The sequence below is a fragment of the Phascolarctos cinereus genome, unplaced genomic scaffold (genome assembly GCF_003287225.1).
Source record: "Phascolarctos cinereus isolate Bilbo 61053 unplaced genomic scaffold, phaCin_HiC Scaffold_8;HRSCAF=390, whole genome shotgun sequence".
Taxonomy (NCBI): Eukaryota; Metazoa; Chordata; class Mammalia; order Diprotodontia; family Phascolarctidae; genus Phascolarctos; species Phascolarctos cinereus.
In genome coordinates this window covers 43,560,427-43,581,010 of record NW_027556291.1, presented here as the reverse complement: position 1 = coordinate 43,581,010, position 20,584 = coordinate 43,560,427, and the positions used below count along the sequence as shown (strand labels likewise).

Sequence of the window (20,584 nt, the reverse complement as noted above, 5' to 3'; positions counted from 1 at the left end):
GGAAACAAGCATACAGGTAAATCAACAGGAAATAGAAATTAGATACACATAAATGGACTCTAAGTAAATAGAAATGAAATACAAAATCATTCCAGGGACTGGGGCATGAACAAGAAATGAATCAGGCAAGACCTCTTTGAGGAAGGACCATATGACCTAAGCCTGAAAGAGAGTGAGGGGTTCTGAGAGGTAGAGGTGAGAACAGAGAGCATTCCAGGTATGGGGGCGGACCCCCTGTGCAAAGACATGGTGACAGGAGATGGAATGTGACATCCAGTGAACAACAGATAGGCCAGTTTAGCTGTAATGGAGAGTGTTCCGTGAAGGAGAGGGATGTGCAATCAGCCTGGCTGGAGAAGCCAGAGTCCCCCTGGGACGGGCCTGGAATACTTGGCAGCTAAGTCTCTATTTTGTACTAGAGGAAATGGAGGGTCATTGAAGCTTGAGTTAGGGAGTGCCTTGGTCAGTACTGATCAACTGGGGAAGCTGCGAGGGGAACAGATGGGACAATGGGGCACCTGGAGGCAGGGAGATCCCAAACACCTTTTTAAAGGCTGGCCACTTCCATTTCTAAGGCAAGGGCTGTGGGAGATCCACATAGCAGAAGATCCCTTGGTCTTTAAGGACCTTATTAGGGTCATTCTAAGAAGAGGCACTACCACCTTGAGAAGCTAAGATCTCATTAGTGAGCAAAGTGCTGGGGGGGGGGGGAAGAGATACAGGGATTCAACACCATCCCTGCCAATCCCTCCACCTTTGGTACGCTGCCTTGGTGAGTTGCTAGGCCCGGAAATCAAACACTTCAGCACCTGGTGGATAAGCCTGTGGTGACAAGCCTCCAGGAACTTTGCTGGGCTGCTCCTTGGCCCCTGGGCTGTATTTGAAGGCTTTCTGGCTTGGTAGGAGCTTGTCAGAGCTTGCACTGGCCTTCTGGGACCCCGGGTCACCTCCGTGTCATGACTGGGATACAGTTTTGGAGGAGGCAAAAATGTACTAGGGAATGAGAGGGAAACAGGAGGAGGGTAAGCTAGGCTTTGGGGGTCAAGTGTCCTCATCACCAGGAGACCAGAACAAAGGGAGGGTAGTGGGGGATATGGGAGGCTTTGGGGAATGGAACTGATAAAAAAAAAAAAAAAACAAGTGTTCCAGATGGGGGAAAGCATAAGCTTGGCACAAAAGAATACTGGACAGCAGCCTCAGTGTAGACTACAGAGCTCCTGTGTTATGCAAGCACGAGATAAGGTGGGATAAGAAGCAGCTACGTGTGACAATGGGCAAGTCACTTAACCCCATTGCCTAGCCTCCCTACCCCCAAAAAAGAGAGAAGGTGGATGGCAACAATAATACTTCCCACTTACCTTTATTAGGGAAAGAAAGGAAGCAAGAGCTTGCCTCACAACCATGCTGTGAGGCAGCCAGTGCCAATTATTACTCCCATTTTGCAGGTGACAAAACTAAGGCTTAAAGAGAAGAGGTCACTTGCCAGAAGTCACATAGCTAATGAGAGGCAGAGCCAGGATCTGACTCTAAGACCCCAGGACTTGTTCCTGGACACCAAGATGGCTTCTGAGTGGGGAGGACAGAAGAGCAAGAGGGAGCCTTTGTAGATTCTAGAGTTGGGGTGGGGGGCAGCAACTCTAGCACTATTTTCAGAATATTAAATCCTTTGGGCTGATAAGGATGTATTGGGAAGGGTAGTTATAAAGACTAGTAGGTGACCAAGGGTTTCCACCTCAGAACAGAAAAACTATTTGCTTTAGAACAGAGTCAATCTTTTTCTTCACATCCCCAGTGTCTAACACAGGGCCTTGGGCTAATAGGTGCTTCATAAATACTTAGACACAACTATAAATCATAGGATCCCACATATAGAGCCAGAAGGGATCTCAGAAGCCAGTGGTCCAACACTCTCATTTCTAGTCCTAATTTCAGGGGAGGAAACTGAGGCACAGCAAGGTGAAGGAATTTGTATATGGTCGCACAGGTCATGTCAGGAGGCAGGACTCAAACCCTAGCTTCCTGGATCTATATGGAACACTCTTTGCATGGGTCAGAGAAGGGAGCTCAGAGGCCATGAAAATACTTCATGTTTTACAGGTAAAGAAACTGAGGCCCAGGAAGGTTATGCGACTTGCCCAAAATCATTCAGAGTAAGCATCAAGAAAATGGATTTGAACCCAGCACTGTGACTCCACTGTACCACACTCTCTCCTGAACTGACACAGATCCCAACTTCTATGAACTTCCAGTCTAATGGTGGGACAAGTTAGATATGAGATAGAATAAGACAAATGGAGAGATAGGATGAGGCAAAGCAGAGATACCCAGCCAAAGCACTCTGAGAAAAATGTGAAAAGTGAGTCCAAGGCACTACCCAAGTAGAGAGCTCCTGCAGGCAAGTGAGAAGCAGACAGAAGAATGTGGGTGAGAAGTCTGGGCTGGAGATACAGATCTGGGGCATGCTTAGCATAGGTGGAACAGTTGAAGCCTTGGGAGCTCTGGAGCAAGAGAACTCAAAAGGCTAGGCCAGGAGACTTTACCCCTGGGGTACAGCCGGGGAAAGAGAAAAGAGAAGAGCACTGGCTAGAGGAATTTGCAGACCCACAAGAATGAGGAGTGGAATTTGGGCCTAGTGAAAGTCACTTGTTGGATGTGAGAGAGTGTGATAATGGACAGTGATCATTTCCTTTGTGGACGGGGTGGCCTGGACGGAAGCAGAGGTCCTTTCTGACTCTTAAATTCTGTAACCGAGCCACAAGAAAACAGAGGGCTGGAAGTCAGCCAAGGAACCTGGACTGGACGCATAGCACTGGTCACTGTCCTCCTAGTACAATGGTGTGGGAGAAATATGGGAGGAGTTGGTGCTAACCTACTCAAGAGCTGTGTGTCAATCAACCTCGATTTCCCTTCAGGATAAGGAAGAAAACCCCACTGTGGCACCACAAATGTTAAGGGCCCCTTCAGACCGATGTGTGGCATCATCGTAAAGTCACTGGGAGAAAACACTCCAGGGGGCTGAGATGTGCCACTGGGGGAGTTCTCCAACCCAGCTGTTAAATGCTCAGCCATGTTGCTACACTCAAGGATGCCAGCATTTCCAGACAAAAGGAAAATCATGGACAGGCAATACCAAGTACCTCCTACCTTGCTTTCTGAATCATTATGGCATCACCAGTGGGGCAGCAAGCATTCACTACAAACTTACTACATGCCAGGTATAGTACTAAGCACTGTCGATACAAAGGAAGACAAAACCCCAGCCTCTGCCCCCAAGGAGATTACATTCTAATGGGAGAAGAGACCATGGCAAGGACTATGTCCATCTAAGATGTATACAGTATAAATTTAAGGTGATCTCTGATGGGGGCAGGGGTTAGAGCACAGAAGTTGAGAAGGCTGGGAAAGACCCCCTTACAGAAAGGAGGACTTAAGCTGAGGCTTAAACAAAGCCATGAGGCAAGGGTGAGAAGGGAGGGCATTCCAGGCAGAGAAACTGAGTCAGGAGACAGAGTATCATATTCCCAGATTAGCCAGCAGGCCATTTATAAATAGATGAAGGAGCGGTAGTGAATGGCACAGTGAATAGAGCACTGGCTCTGGAGTCAGGAGGACCTGAGTTCAAATGTGACCTCAGACACATGATACTCACTAGCTGTGTGACCCTGGGCAAGTCACTTAACCCCAACTGCCTCCCCCCAAAAATTGAATATATGGAGGGGAGTAATGTGTAAAAAAAAAAAGACAGCAATGATCTGCTAACAAAACCAGGAGACCAGCTAAAATTGAGAACACCTTAATCAAAGAGCTCAAAGTGAGAAAGGAAATCCTTCACCAAGTCAAGCAACATACCATGGTTGGGGGTGGGTTGAATACAACCAGACCAACATTCAGACCCCTAACTCTGAATCCTCAACCAAAGAACAGAATCCTGCACTCGGCTAAGCCTCCCAACAATCTGAAGTACTGATATTAAAAGGCATATTTGCCTGCATCTCATTTTAGGCTCCCAATAACCCTGTGAGATAGGGTATTATTCCCACTTTACAAATGAGGAAATTGAGGGTGAGTGAGCTCAATGGACTTGCCCTGGAGCACATAGCTAAGAAGCATATGAGGCAGGAGTAGACCTTAGGTCTCAAGGGCTTGAGGCCTCAGTCTGCCAATAACTCAATGGGTGACTCTGGGTAAGTCATCTGATCTTTTTCAATTTGGTACTCTAACCTGGCTGATTTCACATCAGTCCCTTTGCCGCTTTCCAGTCAAACTGGCTGGACCCACTATTGCCCAAACTTCCCATTGGTAACTGGTGGAAGAGAGAAGGGAAGGCACACCCTCCAGGCATGGAGGAGAGCCTCCTTCAAGCATTTGCTCAGGTGTCACTTCCTAAAGGAAGCCTTTCCTAATCATTCCAGCTTTAACATTTCATAACAGATAGGTGATTTATACTTGGTCAATGGGAAAGAACTCAAATCCCAGGTCTACTATTTACTATCTGGGTGACTCTGGGTGGTGTGACCTGAGCAAGTCCATTCCCCTAACTGGGCCTCAGTTTCCTCCTCTGTAAAATGAAAAGCTTGATCTAGATTGAGATTCATGACCTTAAAGCATATGTTCCTCCTCACTCCATCCCTGCCCACCCCAAAAGGACAAGGCTGCGAAATTCACTAAAAAGTCAGCTGGAACATTATGGAGAAAAACAACTCTGAAAAGATTCTAATGCATGCAGCAACCAACCAGAATTCCAAAAAACGGAAGAGAAAGCAGCTGTCTCCCTACCCCTGCCACAGAGACCTACGTTTCTGAGTATGGCTCACATAAGAACTGGTTTTGTTCAATTCCCCGTATTTGTTACAAGGGGGCGTCGCTGTTGCTGTCGTTGTGGTTGTTGTTGTTAAATAGTGGGGGTGGGGAGAGAAGATGAATGCTTGTTCACTGGAAGACAAAACAAAATTGTAAAATAAATAAATATTCAGTTGGCAACAAGGCTAATAACTTTCAAAGATGGGGCAACAGACTGATAACTGGAAGGGTGTTTAGAGAACAATTATCTAACACATTCATCTTACAGATCAGAAAATGGGGCCCAGAGAAGTTAAAATTATTTGCCTGAGGTTACAAAGACTCTAAGAGGCACAGCAGGGATTTGAACCCAGGTCCTTGGACTCCTGTCCAGAATTCTTTCCACCACTCCACTACTTCCTCACTAAAAAGCCCCTCTCATTATGGTGAAGCAGCCTGGTACAGTGGAAATGGGGCTGGGCCAGAAGTTGGCCAGTTCAGGGTCTGGTCCCCGTTCTGCTCCTGACCTTGAACCTCATGGAAGCCTTTCTGAGCCCTGGTTCCTCTGTTGTAAAAAGGGCCTCTCAGCCACCTGCCCTGCCCATCCCACCAGCTTATGGTGAAGATAAAGTAAAGGCATGTTTTGGGGTGTGGATGGGCTTGATAAATGGCCCAGCTGGAAGAGGACAATAAGGCCAGGAGAACTGCCACTATCCAGGGACAAACCATTCCGATAGAGGTTCCCACCACACAAAGACTTCTTTTGTTTGATTAAAGGCACCGCTGATATCAAAAGCTGTTGAGGAACTCTGATTTCAAACACACACATATACACACACACCCCAATTACAGTAACCAGTATTTCTGCTGTCTCCATGACAATGAGGGTGGAGATCACTGAACATCACAAGAAGTTGGAAAAAGGTAACAGAATTCTTCCCATTGCCCCCCCCCCAAAAAAAAAAAGTTCTTCAAAAAGAACTCTGAAGCTCAGGAGCTGCTTCCTAAGACCTTTCCTGGCGCCCTCTGTTGTCAGTATTCTCTCCCTCCTGAAATGTTCTAGATACTTTATATATACTTATCTGTGCACATGTTAAGTTCTGAAGCAGAATGTAAGCTCCTTTGAGGGCAGAGGCTGTTGGGGTTTTTTCTTCAGGTTGTATTTATACTCCTAGCTCCCAAACCAGTGCTGACACATAGAAACTGCCAAGCATTAACAAATGTTAGTCGAATGAATAAATGAGGTTTACAGAGCACTATTCTCAAAGAGCCCTCATAAGGAAGGGAATGTAAGATTGCTGTACCCATTTTACAGATTTTTTAAAACCCTGAAACTCTGAAAGGTCATGAGATTTAAAGGGACCACACCAGCTCTCTAATCTGACTCTTTCATTTTGTAGAGGAGGAAGCTAAAGCCCAGAGGGGGTAAAGGAGGTCACACAGGGATACATACAATGCCTGCACATCTATTTCTGTGTTGGGATCAGGCTGGATTTGTTTCCAGAGCTCTTCCTAGTACACCCCCTCACCTAGGAGCCATTACTAAGATTGGACAGTTAGGCCCTGATTAGTGTGAATGATGAATCCTGTGAAGTGGTCACATCATTCGAATTTCCATTGCATATTTCCACCTAGCTGGAACCAATTACCGTATTTTACATATAATTACAAATTTGAATAGTAAGAATTCAAATAATGTGACCACTTCAAGGGATCCATTACTTGTACTTATCAAAACCTGACTGGACCTAAAGGTGACAGCTAGGAAGCCACATGACAAACATTCTCCACCACCATGTACCAGAGCTTTCCCAGACTGGACATGGGCACTGCATCGATGACATTGGTACTGACCTAGCCCCAGAGTAAGGCCTCAGTTCCTTTGGGACTGGAATAGATGAGAAGCAGTGGGACACAGTGGAAAGAACACTGGATTTAGATTCATGGGACCTGGATTCAAATTCAAGGTCTGCCAGATAATTACTTGTGGGAATTTGGGCTAGTCCCAAAAACCTGTTTGGCCCCATTTCTTCCTTCATAAGCTGAGGGGCTGGCCATTCCAGCTTGGATTCTCTGATCACATAATAGCCAAGATCTCTTTAGGGGCCTTGTGGTATACAGTCAGTGTAATGGCCTTGGGGTAAGAAGAACTGAGGTCAAATCCCACTTTGGAAATTTAGCTGTGTGACCCTGGGCAAGTCATTGAACTTCTCTGAGCCTCGGTTTCCTTATGCGTAAAATGAGGGGGTTGGGCTCAATAACCTCAGAGGTCCCTTCTAGGTCTGACTCTTTTGATCCTATGGTCCCAATTCTGACACTGAGTGACTTGGCCATCTATCTTCCCCATCTACTCTCCTAGGCCTCTGCATATATTCATGGCATCCCACCCTGCCATCGCACCTGCTTTCTATGCTTCCCTTCTATCCATTCCAAGAGGTATGGAATACAGCTATTATCACAATGTTGAGATGCCTCTGTTAAGGTTCTAGCTGAGATGCCTCAATGTGCAATGGAGGTGATCTCAGCATCTTGAGAGCTAAGCCAAACTATGAGTTCTAACAAATCCTGCCAAGCTGGAAAGGAAGGGCCTACTGGCTGGAAACCAGCCTTGCTTGCTTTAGCTCCTCACCAAAGTGCACACAGATGAACTTTTCAGCCAGGCCAACTCTCGGACATCATCTACTAAGCTATAGAGATGGAGCCCAATCTGGGTCCCATCTCCAGTGCTTTAATTTTACAGAGGAGGAAGCAGAATCAGACAGATTTAGTTACTTGTCCAAAGTCACATAGCTGCTAAGTAGCAGAGTTGGGACCTATCCACTGGAACACAGGGACAGGTCTTCTGACTCCAAGTCCCCAGGAGTTTTCCAAAGTATGGTAGCAGAAATAATCATAATTATAATCATAATAATAAATACCATGAATATAGTGCATTGTGGTCTTAAAAGACTTTACATATTTGAGCCTTACAACTGCCCTATGAGATAGGTGCTATTTGGGGGGCGAGATGTTAAGACTGGTAGAGTACAATGGATACAAAATGTCGCATGTCCTTTGAGATGAAGTTGCCGTATTGGTTAGTTTTGCTTACCTGTTTCTCTTTGTTATGAGAGGGTTCTATAGTGGAGGAAATACTATCAGGAAATAACTAGGGTGAATCACATAAAGCATCACTTTTATTGCATTCATTTTTTTTTTTGGCAAGGCAATCGGGGTTAAGTAACTTGCCCCAGGTCACACAGCTAGTAAGTGTCAAGTGTCTGAGGTCACATTTGAACTCAGGTCCTCCTGACTCCAAAGCCTGTGTTCTATCCACTGCACCACCTAGCTGCCCCAAAGCATCACTTTTGAAACTTAAAATGAAAATGTTATTGACTTTGAGATCTACACTAAATAAGTAGAGTTGGAAGGGTCTTAGAGGTCCATCAGATATAGCTCTTTTATTTTATAGGAAAGGAAACCAAGGCCCAGAAAGGTCATAGGATCAAAAACATAGAGCTGGGTCTTAGAGGTCATCAATTCCTCCCATCCACCTCATTTTACAGGCAAGGAAACTGAGATCCAGACGGGATAAATTAATTTGCCCATGTTCACATGAGTAGAAAGTGACAGAGTTGACATTTAAACCCAGGTCCTCTATTCCAAATCCTTCACTCCTTCCATTGTACCATGATTAAATGACTTGTCCAAGGTCACATGGGTAGGTTAGAAGAAAAGTTAGGATTTGAACCCAAGACCTCAGCTTACACATCCAGCTCCCTTCCTATCATATCATACTGCTTCTCCTTTCTCAGCTGCTGTTGCTAAGGAGACCTGCCCAGTCTCGTGCAAGAAGCCCTCTATGAACCTATGGAAAGACTTTCCTCTACTGTACCATCCCCCACCTCTTTGTTCCCATGCTGAAACCTCTAGTTACGTTCCTCTGAGATTAAAACACCACTTACTAATCAGTCAACCACCACTGGTTCCCAGGCAATTCCACCTCCCCCTGCTTTTCAGGGTCCAGATTCATCTCATTCAAGTGGGAAAGAAGACAAGGTCAATTCCAATCTGGGTGTTAAAGTAAGGCAGAGAATTAATCAGCAAAAGCTGGCACCATTGGGTTCACTTGGAGCTACAAAGCACATACACAGCCCCCACACCCCTTTCCTTTCCTCCCTCCAATGCCCATGGAGGCAGAAGGAAAAACCTTGCCAACCCAAGCAGCCAATACTTTTGGTCATCTCTCACATGCCCAAGTGGTTGGTTTTCAAAGACTATTGTGTACATTTTTAAAGGGGCAGGAGGCACAGGGGACCAAGTCGGTATTTGAGGAAACATCCAATAATTAAGGCAATTTTTACAATAATAGATAATAATTGGAGGAGAAATTGTAAGGAATGTCCTGCCTGCTTATCCTAGCACCCCAGACGTAGTGCCTTCTGTGAAGTGGCTGCCAAGAACAAGGTTACTCCCACTCGACTGGACCATTATAGGCAGTGACTGTTCACCACATGCTTAATGCTAGGCTGGAAGAATGGTTTGTTTGCATTTCTGACTGACAAACCAATAGTGGAAGAAGCCTGTGGTGGGGAGAGGGAGAGTAGAAGCACCTCAGGGCCCAAGAACTCGTACCCCTGAGGAGGGCTCACACTTTCATTGACTCCAAAGGCCCCAGGTTTGTGTAGTGGGCAAGAGAGGATCTTTCCAGTTCAGAAGTAACAATGGTCAGTGCCAGAGGTGGAGAACCTGTGGCCTTGAGGTCACATGTGGCCCTCTAGGTCCTCAAGTGTGGTCCTTTGACTGAATCCAAACTTCATAGAACTGCTTAGTAATAATAATAATAATAATAATTAATTAACAATTCCCTTAATAAAAGGATTTGTTCTGTAAAACTTGGATTCAGTCAAAAGGCCGCATCCAAGGATCTAGAAGGCCACAGATTCCCCACCCCTGGGCCAGTCCAATCCATGCTGTGGGTGTCAGGCCTTCTCTGGAGTGGGCACTCCAGAAATGGAGACTAAAGGCCAGGAGTCCCAAAGGGAAGAAGCCAGCCCTTCCAGACACTGTTAAAAGTGCCATCGGATGACCACCCAGGCTAAGGCAAAGGGACTGGTAAGGAAAAAAACAGCAAATAATTTAGCCTAGGAGAAAGTGAGCAGATGATCTCAACCTCCACTATTCAATCCAATCCCACCAGCATTTATTAACCATCTTTGCCAGGTACTGTGTTAGGCACTGCTGTACAAAAACAAAAACAAAACAGTCCCCGCGTTTAAAGAACTTAAACTGGGAGAAGCCACAGGTCCACAGAAAAGCATATAGAAAATACATAAGTAAAGTAAATAGAATGGAGCATGGAGGGAGGGGAGGCCTGTGCAACCACCAACTGGGAAAGAAGGAAAAGCTTCCCCACAGGAGGTAGCACTTCACCTAAATGTGTACAGATGCTGGGGATTATATGAGATTGAAAAAAAAAAAAGGAGTGAACTAGACTCTCTGCTTCTCTCTAACCATTCCCCAGCCCATGCTCCCAAGGACCTTTCAGGGCTAATGCCTTACCCACGATTCCTAGGTGAAGAAATGGACCTCAAATAATTCAATATTGCTACATCCAAGATCACAGGAGCACAGATCTCAAGCTAGGAAGGCTCTCAGAGACCATCTAGTTCAATTTACAAAAGAGGAAACTGAGGCCCAGAGAAGAGGAAGTGACTTGTCCAAGGTCACACATAGGATTCTAGAGTTGGAAGGGACCTCAGAGGCCATCTAGTTCAATTTACAAAAGAGGAAACTGAGGCCCAGAGAAGAGGAAGCGACTTGCCCAAGGTCACACAGGCAGTAGAGGGCCAAGACAGTCTTCAAATCTGGGTCCTCCAACCCCAAATTCAGCACACACTCCCTTTGGTTTTCCCTATCCTACTGGATCTCAGGTTACACAGGCCAGTACGCTAGCTAGGTCTCGGTCTGCTTTTTAATATTTTGGCCTTCTTCCTTGCTATCAGCTGTCACCCTCCCTGCTGTGTGACTCTTTTCTAATTGGCTCCTCCTAACTGTCAGTGACTGGAAACCAGATGAGCAAGTTAGGAGAATTGTTATCTTTGTATCTGTCTCCTCCTTCACCCTCCGGGTAGGTACCTTAGAGTGTAACTTCAGATTCTCTTCCCACCCAGAATAAATGTCTGCTAATTACATTAAATAAGAGAGTAAATAAAGCTCCCCCCGGCTTCTGGTAAGGTGCATGGGCTTTATGGCCGTTGTTTTGCCAGCTGGCTTTTTTCTCTTACTTTCCAAGTTGCAGGTTGCATTTTAACCCATTGGGGCCATCAGAAATACTCTACTGAACACCCCCATGCTGATCTCACCCCTCTCAAAATCCTGTAGTGTTGGACACTAGGAAGACTTGAGTTCGAGTTCAAATCTTTCCTCAGACAGTTAAGCAATGTAACCCACCTCCCCAAGTAAAATGCTTAAACCTCTCTCTCAGCCTGTTTCCTCATGTATAAAACAGGGATAATAACAGCACCTTCATCCCCAGGGCTGTTTTGAGGATCAAATAGGTGAATAAATATAAAAACTCTGAAAGCCTTGAAGTGTGATATAAATGCCATCTCTTCCACAGAGCCTTCTCTGAACCCCCGAAGCAAATGGGAGCTCTCTCCTCCAAATCCCTGTAGTACTCAGCTGATACCTTTCATGCCACTTATTTCTTACTTTATACTTTGCTTATTTGTGCATCTGCCTCATCCCCACCTCTACTTTGGAAACCTATTAGATTATATGCTCCTTAAGGGCAAGGCCTGTGTCTTCTTCATCTCGGGGGAGGATGAAAATGCCTTGTATGTAACAAGTATGAAAATATCTATCAAAATTAATTACAAGGCTAGCTAGGTGGTGCTACAGTGGATACAGTAAGGGTCCTGGAGTCAGGAGGACCTGAGTTCAATTTGGCCTCAAACACTCACTAGCTGTGTGGCCTTGGGCAAGTCACTTCACCCCAACTGCCTCTTAAAAAAATATTACCAAAAAAAAAAACCCCCCAAACCAGTGGTACTGGAGGTGCTAGATCTCATTTGAGAACTAACTAAGACCAGTAGAAAAATTCAGACCTCTCAATTCAGTTCTCTACCTGCTATCCCAGCTCACCTCTGGCCTTTGTGTCCTTCACTCATTTTAGTTACCTTGGCTCCAATGGAAGACCACCAGTTGGAAGAATGCACCCTCTTAGAAGGCAGAATAAGTAACTATGCAGGTGTTATGGGGGATTCCTTCTCAGGTTGGGATTGGACTAGCCGATCTCTAAAATTCTAGAGGTCTGTGAGACAAATAAGACTAGGCCCAAGAGGCAGAATAAATAGCAAGTATCACTTAGGGGTTCAAAGTGTTATGGAAAATTGAGGAATATGGTCACTTTCAGCTGGAGGGGTGGTGTGCGGGAGGTCAGAGGCTATTTCACGGAGAGGCCATTACCAGAGTCAGACTTTGAAGAAAGGGAGAAATTTCCACAGGTGAGGATAGCAATAGGGTTGCCATCAAGGCATCCATTCTAGGCATAGGAGCAAAGCCACTGACAGGATAGGATGAGGGCCAGGGACGGGGACGGATGGAAGAAAGGGCCAGCCGTCAGAGTTGGCTAGGATACGGTACAATGATACCATATGAGGCTAGGTTGAAAGAACTGGGGATGTTTAGTCTGGAGAAGAGAAGAGGACATGATAGTTTTCTCCAAGTTTTTAAAGGGCTGTGAAATGAAAGAAGAATTTGATTTATTCTGCTTGGCTCCAGAGCAATGGAAGTTACAAAGAGGTAACTGGAAAGCAAGGCCAGAATCATACTGGAAGGCCTTTGACACCTTCTAGGAGTTTATACTTCACTGGAAACAAAGCCTCATGGGTAACATTTAGATTATTTCCCCCCTAAAAATCAGAGGCCCTGGGTATGAATTCCAGCTCTGACATTCGGTAGCTCTGTGAAAGTAAGTAGGTCCTTTCATTGCTCTGGGCAAGTTTCCTCACCTGTAAAACACGGACAGTACTAAGACACACCTCACAGATCAGAGGCTCACAAACTGAGAACTGGAAGGGGCTTCAGAGGTCATTAAGTACAACCTCCTCATTTTATAAGCAAGGAATGAGGTCCAGCCAAGATGGCTCTTGGCCAAGGTCACATGGGCAATCAGTGACCAAAAGAGAGACTTTGAACCCCACTCCTAACTCCAGATCCAGTGGTCTTTCCACTATACCCCAATGTCTTCATGGTACATGGAATGGCTATCTTGACTATCTCATTAAATTGTCTAGAGCAGGGGTGGGGGACCTTCGGCCTTGAGGCCACATGTGGCCTTCTAGATCTTTAAGTTTGGCCTTTGGACTGAATCTAAATTCAAAAATTGAATTTAAATTTGAGGTTTAAAAAGTTGGATTCAGTCCAAAGGCCTCACTTAAGGATCTAGAAGGCCACATGTGGCCTCAAGGCCGAAGGTCCCCCATCCTAGCTTAGAGGTTAGGGCAGGGGGTGGGGAACAAAGCCCACTTTCCAGCCCTTAAGACACTGCATTGCTAAATAAATGAGAATCACTATTCACTTAGAAGTAGTTCCAAGCATCCTTGTGTATAAAGTTCATTATCTTTGGAGTAGATGTACGCTTTGAGCAGAGGTTGGAGGAGATGGTCTCCCAGGTCCTTTCCAAATGTTAAGTTTCTATTATTATGGGGGCAGCTAAGTGGCGCTGTAGTAGATAAAGCAACCGGTCCTGGAGTCAGGAGGACCTTAATTCAAATCCAACCTCAGACATTTACTAGCCATGTGCCTTGGGCAAGTCACTTAACCCTGACTGCCCCTTCCCCGCAAAAAAAGATTCTATTATTATGCCTGCTAATATAGGAACCTTGTGCACAGGTGTACAAGAATACAGCTAGACAGGGTCTTTGAAAGCAGCATGATTACACTAGTGGATGTTGGTTCAAATCCTCGCTTTTCTACTTACAACTTGAGTGACCTTGGGTAAGTCCCTTGGCTTCTGTAAGCCTCCATTTTTCTCGTGTATAACATGAAAGAGCTGGATTAGTTCACTAAGGTCCCTTCTGGCTCTCGATCCCATGATGCTTCATTGGTCTCTCATCAGTTACACCGTAAAAATGAGCTTTCCATTAGCATTTATAATACCACAGCAACATCCTTGGAATGCATTCTGTCTGCATTGTTAGTGAATACAAAGAGGAAGTCACTTCCAAGCAACTTTAATGAACAGTGATGGTGCTTCCCTTACACAGACAACCCAAACCTACCTTTTTGTTCCTTATCCAAGTCTTCAACTAATACTGCAACTGGATCCCAACATAACTTCCATCAAAAGGGAAAGGAAAACAACAATTATACAGAATCAGACATTTTGCATGTGTGATGCCCCAACTGCACTCTGCTGCAGAAGGCTGAACTTTTAAGTAGGTCTTTCTTTGACCCACCAAGAGGCCAAGTCAGAGGATCACGGATTTTGAGCTAGAAAAGAATCAGAGGTCATCAGGTCTCACTCCCTCACTTTACAGATAGGGAAACTGAGGCCAAGAAGGAAGGGACTTGCTCAAGGTCACATAGGTAGTAAGTTGCAGAGTTAAGATTCGCAGCCAGGGCCTCTGACTCCAAATCCAGTGTTCTTGACATGGCACAACACTACCTCCCAGGTCAATGATGATTGGGAATTGATGACTGTGCATATAACTCCAGCTCACCCCCTCAAAGAAAGCTAGGGGATCACACCTGGAAAAATCAGGCAATAAGAAGATCAAAGTGGATACCATAAGGCCCAAAGTAAGCTTTTTCCCTAGGGGAAAGCTCTTGAAGCAGACTAGGTCTCTGCATTCTCTACCAGAATCTATACAACATTCAAACACCCAACTCCCAGGGTCCATCAGGATGTGACTAGCCTTCCACGGTCAATGGCTGACCCGCTGGGGGGGAGCCCAGAGAGAGGAAGCCTGAAAGTGGGTTATGAGTTTCTGTTCTCTCCTCCACCAGATGTCTACCCTGCCCTTTACATGATCCTTCACTGCTACCAAGGGGAAAAGGTGGCAAGTTTTAAGAATCTCCAACCAACTGGATGGATCTTAAGAGCAATTTAAAGCAAAGATGAGACAGAGTAAGAGAATGTCAATGTAGTCTTTATCCTGACCCAACATATTCCTTATCCTCTCTGCTCAAAAGAGCAGAAAATGGATGGCAAGTCGTGCCAGTACAGACCTATCAGTCACTGTCGGTAATTACTTTCCTTCTGCTTTCTTACCATCCCACTTGTTATCTGACTAGTTGTTCCTCAAATATTTCAACTCCATAAATATTTATTATGCACCTACTTTATACTAGGCTCAGGCACTCATCACATTCAGCCTTGTATACACAAGCAACACTAATATAGCTTCCCCTTTTCTATTCAATCAAAACCTTTTAGGGACTATGTTCCAGCTGAACTGGGCTACCTTGCTATGCTCTCTACTTGACATTCCATCTCCAGGCTCTGTCCCCCATGACTGGAATACAGTTGTCCCACCTCGTCTCATCCTGGAATCCCGGACTCCCATCAAGGCTTAGTTCAAGTGCCATCTAATGCCAGGACCTTTGCTGATCCACGGTCCTTCTCCCTCCCCCTCCCAGCCTCTCAGACCACTTTTGAAGTCCCATGTTTATTTCTGGGCTCCATAGTCTAAGAAGGGGACTGATGAAGTGGAAAGCATAGAAAAGGCAACCAGGGTAAAAGACCTAGGGACAACTAACTTGGAGAAGGAAAGGCCAAGGGAACATAGCATAGCTCTCTTCCAACATGTGAACGGCTGTCCTTTGGAAGAGAGATTAGACTTATTCTACTTGGTCCCAAAGGGTAGAACCTGGAGCAATGAGTAGGAGTGGTCAAGAGGTAAATTCTGACTTGATATCAAGAAAATCTTCCTAACAATTAGAGCTGCCCGAAAATGGGAGGAGATGGCTCAGGAGGTGGTGTGGTTCTTCTCGAAATCAAACAAGAGACTGGCCAACCACCTGTTGGGTATGCTACAGCAGTAATTCATTTAGGGTATGTGCTAGGTAGCCAAGAAGATCCCTTCCAAGTCTAAAGTTCTGTGATTTAGTATGTGTATTCTGCATTCATTAATATGTGTCTATATCGTCCACCCCAGCCCCATTCCCATTTGAATGGAAGCTCCTAGAAAGCAGACTTCCATTTTTGTCTTTTTATGTTCAGCACTTAGCATAGTGCCCAGAATATACGCAGTAAGCACTGAATCACTGCTCTTTGAATTAATGCCTTATGCCGTTTCATATTCCCCCATGGGGCCTAAGAGCATACTTAGCATAGTAGGCATGCAACACATATTATTGGAGTGAAGGAAAACGAAGTAAAAATTGGGCCCTCTCCCTTGTATGTGCTCCTGGATGTCCCCCAAAGCACAACAAATCATCTTAATCCTGAATTATAAAAGTCCGAGCCATCTTCAGAACACAGTGTTCTGGAAGTATGTTCAAAGCTCTACCATGACAACCCAATCATGCATGTCCAAGGCCGACATTTAGTCCTCAAAGTTTGGGAGGGGAAGGAGGGAGGAGTTTGAGAGAGGGGGGCAGGGAGAATTATACTACTTTTCTAGAAACACAGAGATGTTTCATTTTAAAGACATGCTCAGAAGGGAAAAAGCCTAGTGACTGAGCTCATTCAGTCAGAGGCAGCTTCGGATCACAGGGCAGGCAGTGAAACACTTCTGCCTGAAATCCTGTTGGCCAGCCTCTGTTCCTGAAGGAGGAGGCTAACATGCAGAAGTGGACAGGCCAGTGCAAATGGTCAAGATTACTGTTGTTGCTCTATCAGTGGCCTGAATAGCAAGCAAAGGTATTTACTCTGTCTGTGTTGTGACAGTAGCCTAGCCTCAAGTGAAGGCTTCCACCACGCCACATTTATGGGCCATTCACTCATGCATTTTTGTTATTGTTGAGAGTGGTGCGAAATTTCACCACAGGAGCCCAAGTCCTTGGTGGTCTTCCAAGGATTGCAGCTAAAAAGGCACTCCCTTTGTTCCTTGGGAGAATGCAGTCCAGTAGGTCATTCAAAAGGGGAAATAAAAGCACAGCCCTGGGAGGGAGATGAAGGACAAGACAAAAAGAATCAAATGTTTGGGGTGGGAGCACATTAGCTTCCATTTCCTACCGCTGCCTACTATGAACACCCCCAATCTTTGGAGTGAGGCAGACCTCAAGAGCTCTTGGGCAGGTGGAAAAGCAAGGCCCACATAACCTAAGATCAGTAAAGCCTGACGAATACACACACACACTGGTCAAGGGCTCCCAATCCCTTTTTAAACGGTGCTATTATCTCCATGGACAGAAGATGAAAACTGCATCCTGTTTTCCATTAAGCACCTCCTCAAAATCTTGCCCTTTAAAATGAGGAGAACAAGGACTAGAAGAATTCTGCTAATCGGGTGTGTGTGTGTGTGTGTGTGTGTGTGTGTGTGTGTGTGTGTGTGTGTGTGTGTGTGAAGTATAGGAGGCTGAACCAAGGATAACTGCAGACCTGAGGAGCCCTTCGGCTGCCCTGGGCTGCGGAGGACCCCGGGGAACGCTGGTCCACTTTACTTTTTTTCTGGCAGGGAGGAAGAGAGAAGGGAAAGAAAGAGAGCTTTTCAAGGCTCTACAACCAATAAAACCTTGCATCAGTGAGTACATACTTCAGTCTGAAAAAAAAAAAAGACAGACAGCTCAAGGGCAAATAGTGTCTAATCGACTGTGTGTAAGTTACTTGATAACTGCAAAGGTGCAGTAGGGATTGACTTACTGTGGGAAAAAGGCTGGTCCTATCAAAACAATTTATATAACATATGGTTTGTTCCACTCCTAAATCATCCAGGAGCTTCCCACAATTACCTTTGTAATTAACATGTAATTCATGACTACCCCTAGACTCCAATGTTATTAATAGCCCTGCCGAAATGACCCAAAACTAGGCTGAAGTCACTGGAAGTACCTAGTTGGAATTCTGTCTCTCTTAGTACTACCTCCATGCTCTATCCCAATAACTGGCCAAGTCCGAGTAGTTGCTTCATTTCTCAAAAACATCAGGAACCAAAGTAGTACAAGATAACTTTGGTTAACATTAGGAATAAAAGCAAAGCAACATTAGCTAGGGCTGAGGTTAGAAACTGAAACATCATTTGGTTAAGGTTAGAAATTGAAACATCACAGCATAATTTTGGTTAAAGATCAAAGTGGTGTAACATCACTTTGGTTTAGGACAGAAATGGGGAAGCAAAGCAACATAACTTTGATTAAGGTTGGGAAATGAAGCAGTAACAACATCACTGATAAGCTAAAGGCTTTTGATTAGACTTCAAGAGTGCTTTGAGACTTCTAAAGCTCAATCGTGTAACTGACTACAGAATTCTGCTACAGAAGCCACTCTGTGGCACTGGCACTAATGAGCTGGCACCGAACTGTTGCTTGAAGGGGCAGCCCGGTGTAGAAAGAGCACATGACTAGGAGCCAGAAGACTGGCTCTGCCACCTACTAGCTTTCTGACCTTGGACAAGTCACCTCGACTTTTTGAGACTCAGTTTCCTCCTCTGTAATATGAAGGGGTTGCCACAGAACTCCCTTCCAGCTCTGACATCCTAAGGGTCCTCGGTCAAGAGGCTACTATCCTTTGCAGAAATTGCTCAAGGATCACAGAAAGAGACTCTCCCCCAAATAATTTAACAAAAGAATGAATTTTGCCAACAGTCCCCAGCAGAGGTGTCTGCCCCATTCTCCAACACCTACAGTTCAAAGAATGTGATAATTTTTCCACCAGTTTAGCCCTCTTTCATTTGCAAGACGCTCTCCAAACAGAGTTTAAGATTTCCGGTGGGTAATCAGTCCTTTCAAAGGCCTGTAAATTGAATGTGCAATTAACCCTAAGGTTAAGTGAGAAAAAAAAAAAACCAAATACCTTCCAGAAAATCTCGTCAGACTCCCCCCAAGTGAGGGTCTGCAGGGGGCGGGTGTTTTTGTTTTGAAGACAACTTCTAAAGCTTCAGCAGCCACTAAAAGCCCTAAAGAATCCAGTAGTACTGGGAGACGGACAAGCGGGGAAGAGGATTTGGAAAAAGAAAATCAATTCAAATTACAAGTTTTGCACACGTGTGCTATACAAACCCACTCAGGTTTGTCTCTTTCTTGACCCCTTCCCCCCAGACCCCTTTCTCCCCCTCATCGCCTCCTGCAGCGGAGCGGTCAGCCTGGCAAAGGGTGGGCAAGTCCGGGACTGTGGAACACTTGGGGGGGGGAAGCCCACTGGTGTGAGAGCTCTCCAAGGGATAAGTAGTGAGAGTGTGAGTGTAAGTGTGTGTGTGTGTGTGTGTGTGTGTGTGTGTGTGTGTGTGTGTGTTGTGTGTGTTCAGGAATCCCCCTCGGGTCCCGGCTGCGGGCGGCTAGGCGAGCCGGGACAGGGGGAATGCTAGCTCCCTGCCCTCCGGGTCGGGTTTCTCGCTGCCCCACCTGAGGCCGGTGTGTGGGTGTGCCTGCGGGATGAGGGCGCAATCCCGGGCGCTCCCGGGTCTCCCTCCCGACTCACCGTTGATCTCGTTACTGGGCGCATCGTTTTTGTTGAAGCCCTTGGAGACGTAGACCTGAAGCACTTCCAGGCAACTTTTCGATTTGAGCTCGGCGGCCAGGAGGCTGAGGCTGAGGGCGGCCAGTGTGCAGAGGAGCGACGGGAGGGGCAGCCGGGCCATGGCTAGGGAGTGGGGGGCAGAGCAGAGCACGGGAAGGGGCACGGCACTGCACGGGGAGCGCGGCACAGGCGTACCGGTCCGAGCCTGGGGCTGGGAGGGCGGGGGTGTACGGGCCGGCCGGCAGGCGGGCGGACAGACGGACAGAGAGCGTCGCTCCGAGATGCCCAAGTGCCCCCTCGGCGGTGGCGACGGCGGCGGCGGCGGGAGCTCGAGAGTTTCGGCTCCGGGCGGCGGGCCCTGACCTTTGGGCTCCGAGAAGTTGCTTGCACAGCCGCTAGAGGAGGCGGCGGCAGCGGAGGAGGTAAAAAAGAAGAGGGGGGGGGCGGTCGGAGAGAGGCTGGCTGCCGTGCGCGCGGCTCGTCCTCGGAGGCGTAGCGGCCGCCGGCTTGGCTCGGCTCGGCTGGGCTGGGCTACTCAGCTTAGCTCAGCCGTGCCCCGCTCTAAGGTGCCCTGCCCTGCTCCGCTGTGCCTTGCTGTGCTGTGCTCAGCTCTGCTCTGCTCAGCTCAGCTCAGCTCTGCTCTGCGCTCAGCTCTCGCAACTCCCCCCTCTCGGCTCGGCCCGGCCCGGCCCGCCTCCGCTCGGCCCCGCTCCTGATTGACTGGCCAGTGTGCGGCGGCGGCGGCGGCGGCGGCGGCGGCGGCGGCGGCGGCGACGACGCTCAGCAAACTTGGCCGAGCCCACTGCCGGGCCGGGGCGGGGAGGGGGGGAGGGGGAGAGGGCGGGGAGGGGGGAGGCGGGGAGACAGGAGGGAGGTAGCGCGCTGGGACCGGCCGGGCCCGGAGAAAACCTGGATCCAGGGCCGGATCCGGAGGAGCACTTCCTCGGAGGCCTGTGTGGACTGGGGTGCGGGGCGTAGGGGGGGTAGGGGTGGGGTGTCCGTAGACACACCCTATCTTCCCTCTCCTGCCCCCCCCATTACTGCCCCCAGTCGCTTCCCTCCGATGCTTTTGTAAAGTTCCCGAAGAAAATGCCAACTTGTTGAGGTTTTTGGGTTTTTTTTTTCTGTTTTCAAAGTGAAGTCTTAAAAGTCCAGAGCCAGCCTGGAAACCCCAGGGCCCTTCAGACAACCACCTGACTT

General features: G+C 47.0%; 1 protein-coding gene across 1 annotated transcript in view; it reads right to left on the bottom strand.

Moving 5' to 3' along the window:
* The window catches only part of GPC4 (glypican 4), a 141,013-nt gene extending 120,875 nt beyond the window's left edge, over positions 1 to 20,138 (bottom strand). Inside the window, exon 1 of the mRNA XM_020969850.1 lies at positions 19,346 to 20,138. Within this exon, the coding sequence (XP_020825509.1) occupies positions 19,346 to 19,505 (160 nt within the window). The 5' untranslated portion in view covers positions 19,506 to 20,138. The remainder of the gene's footprint in view (positions 1 to 19,345) is intronic.
* Positions 20,139 to 20,584: the final 446 nt, after the last annotated feature.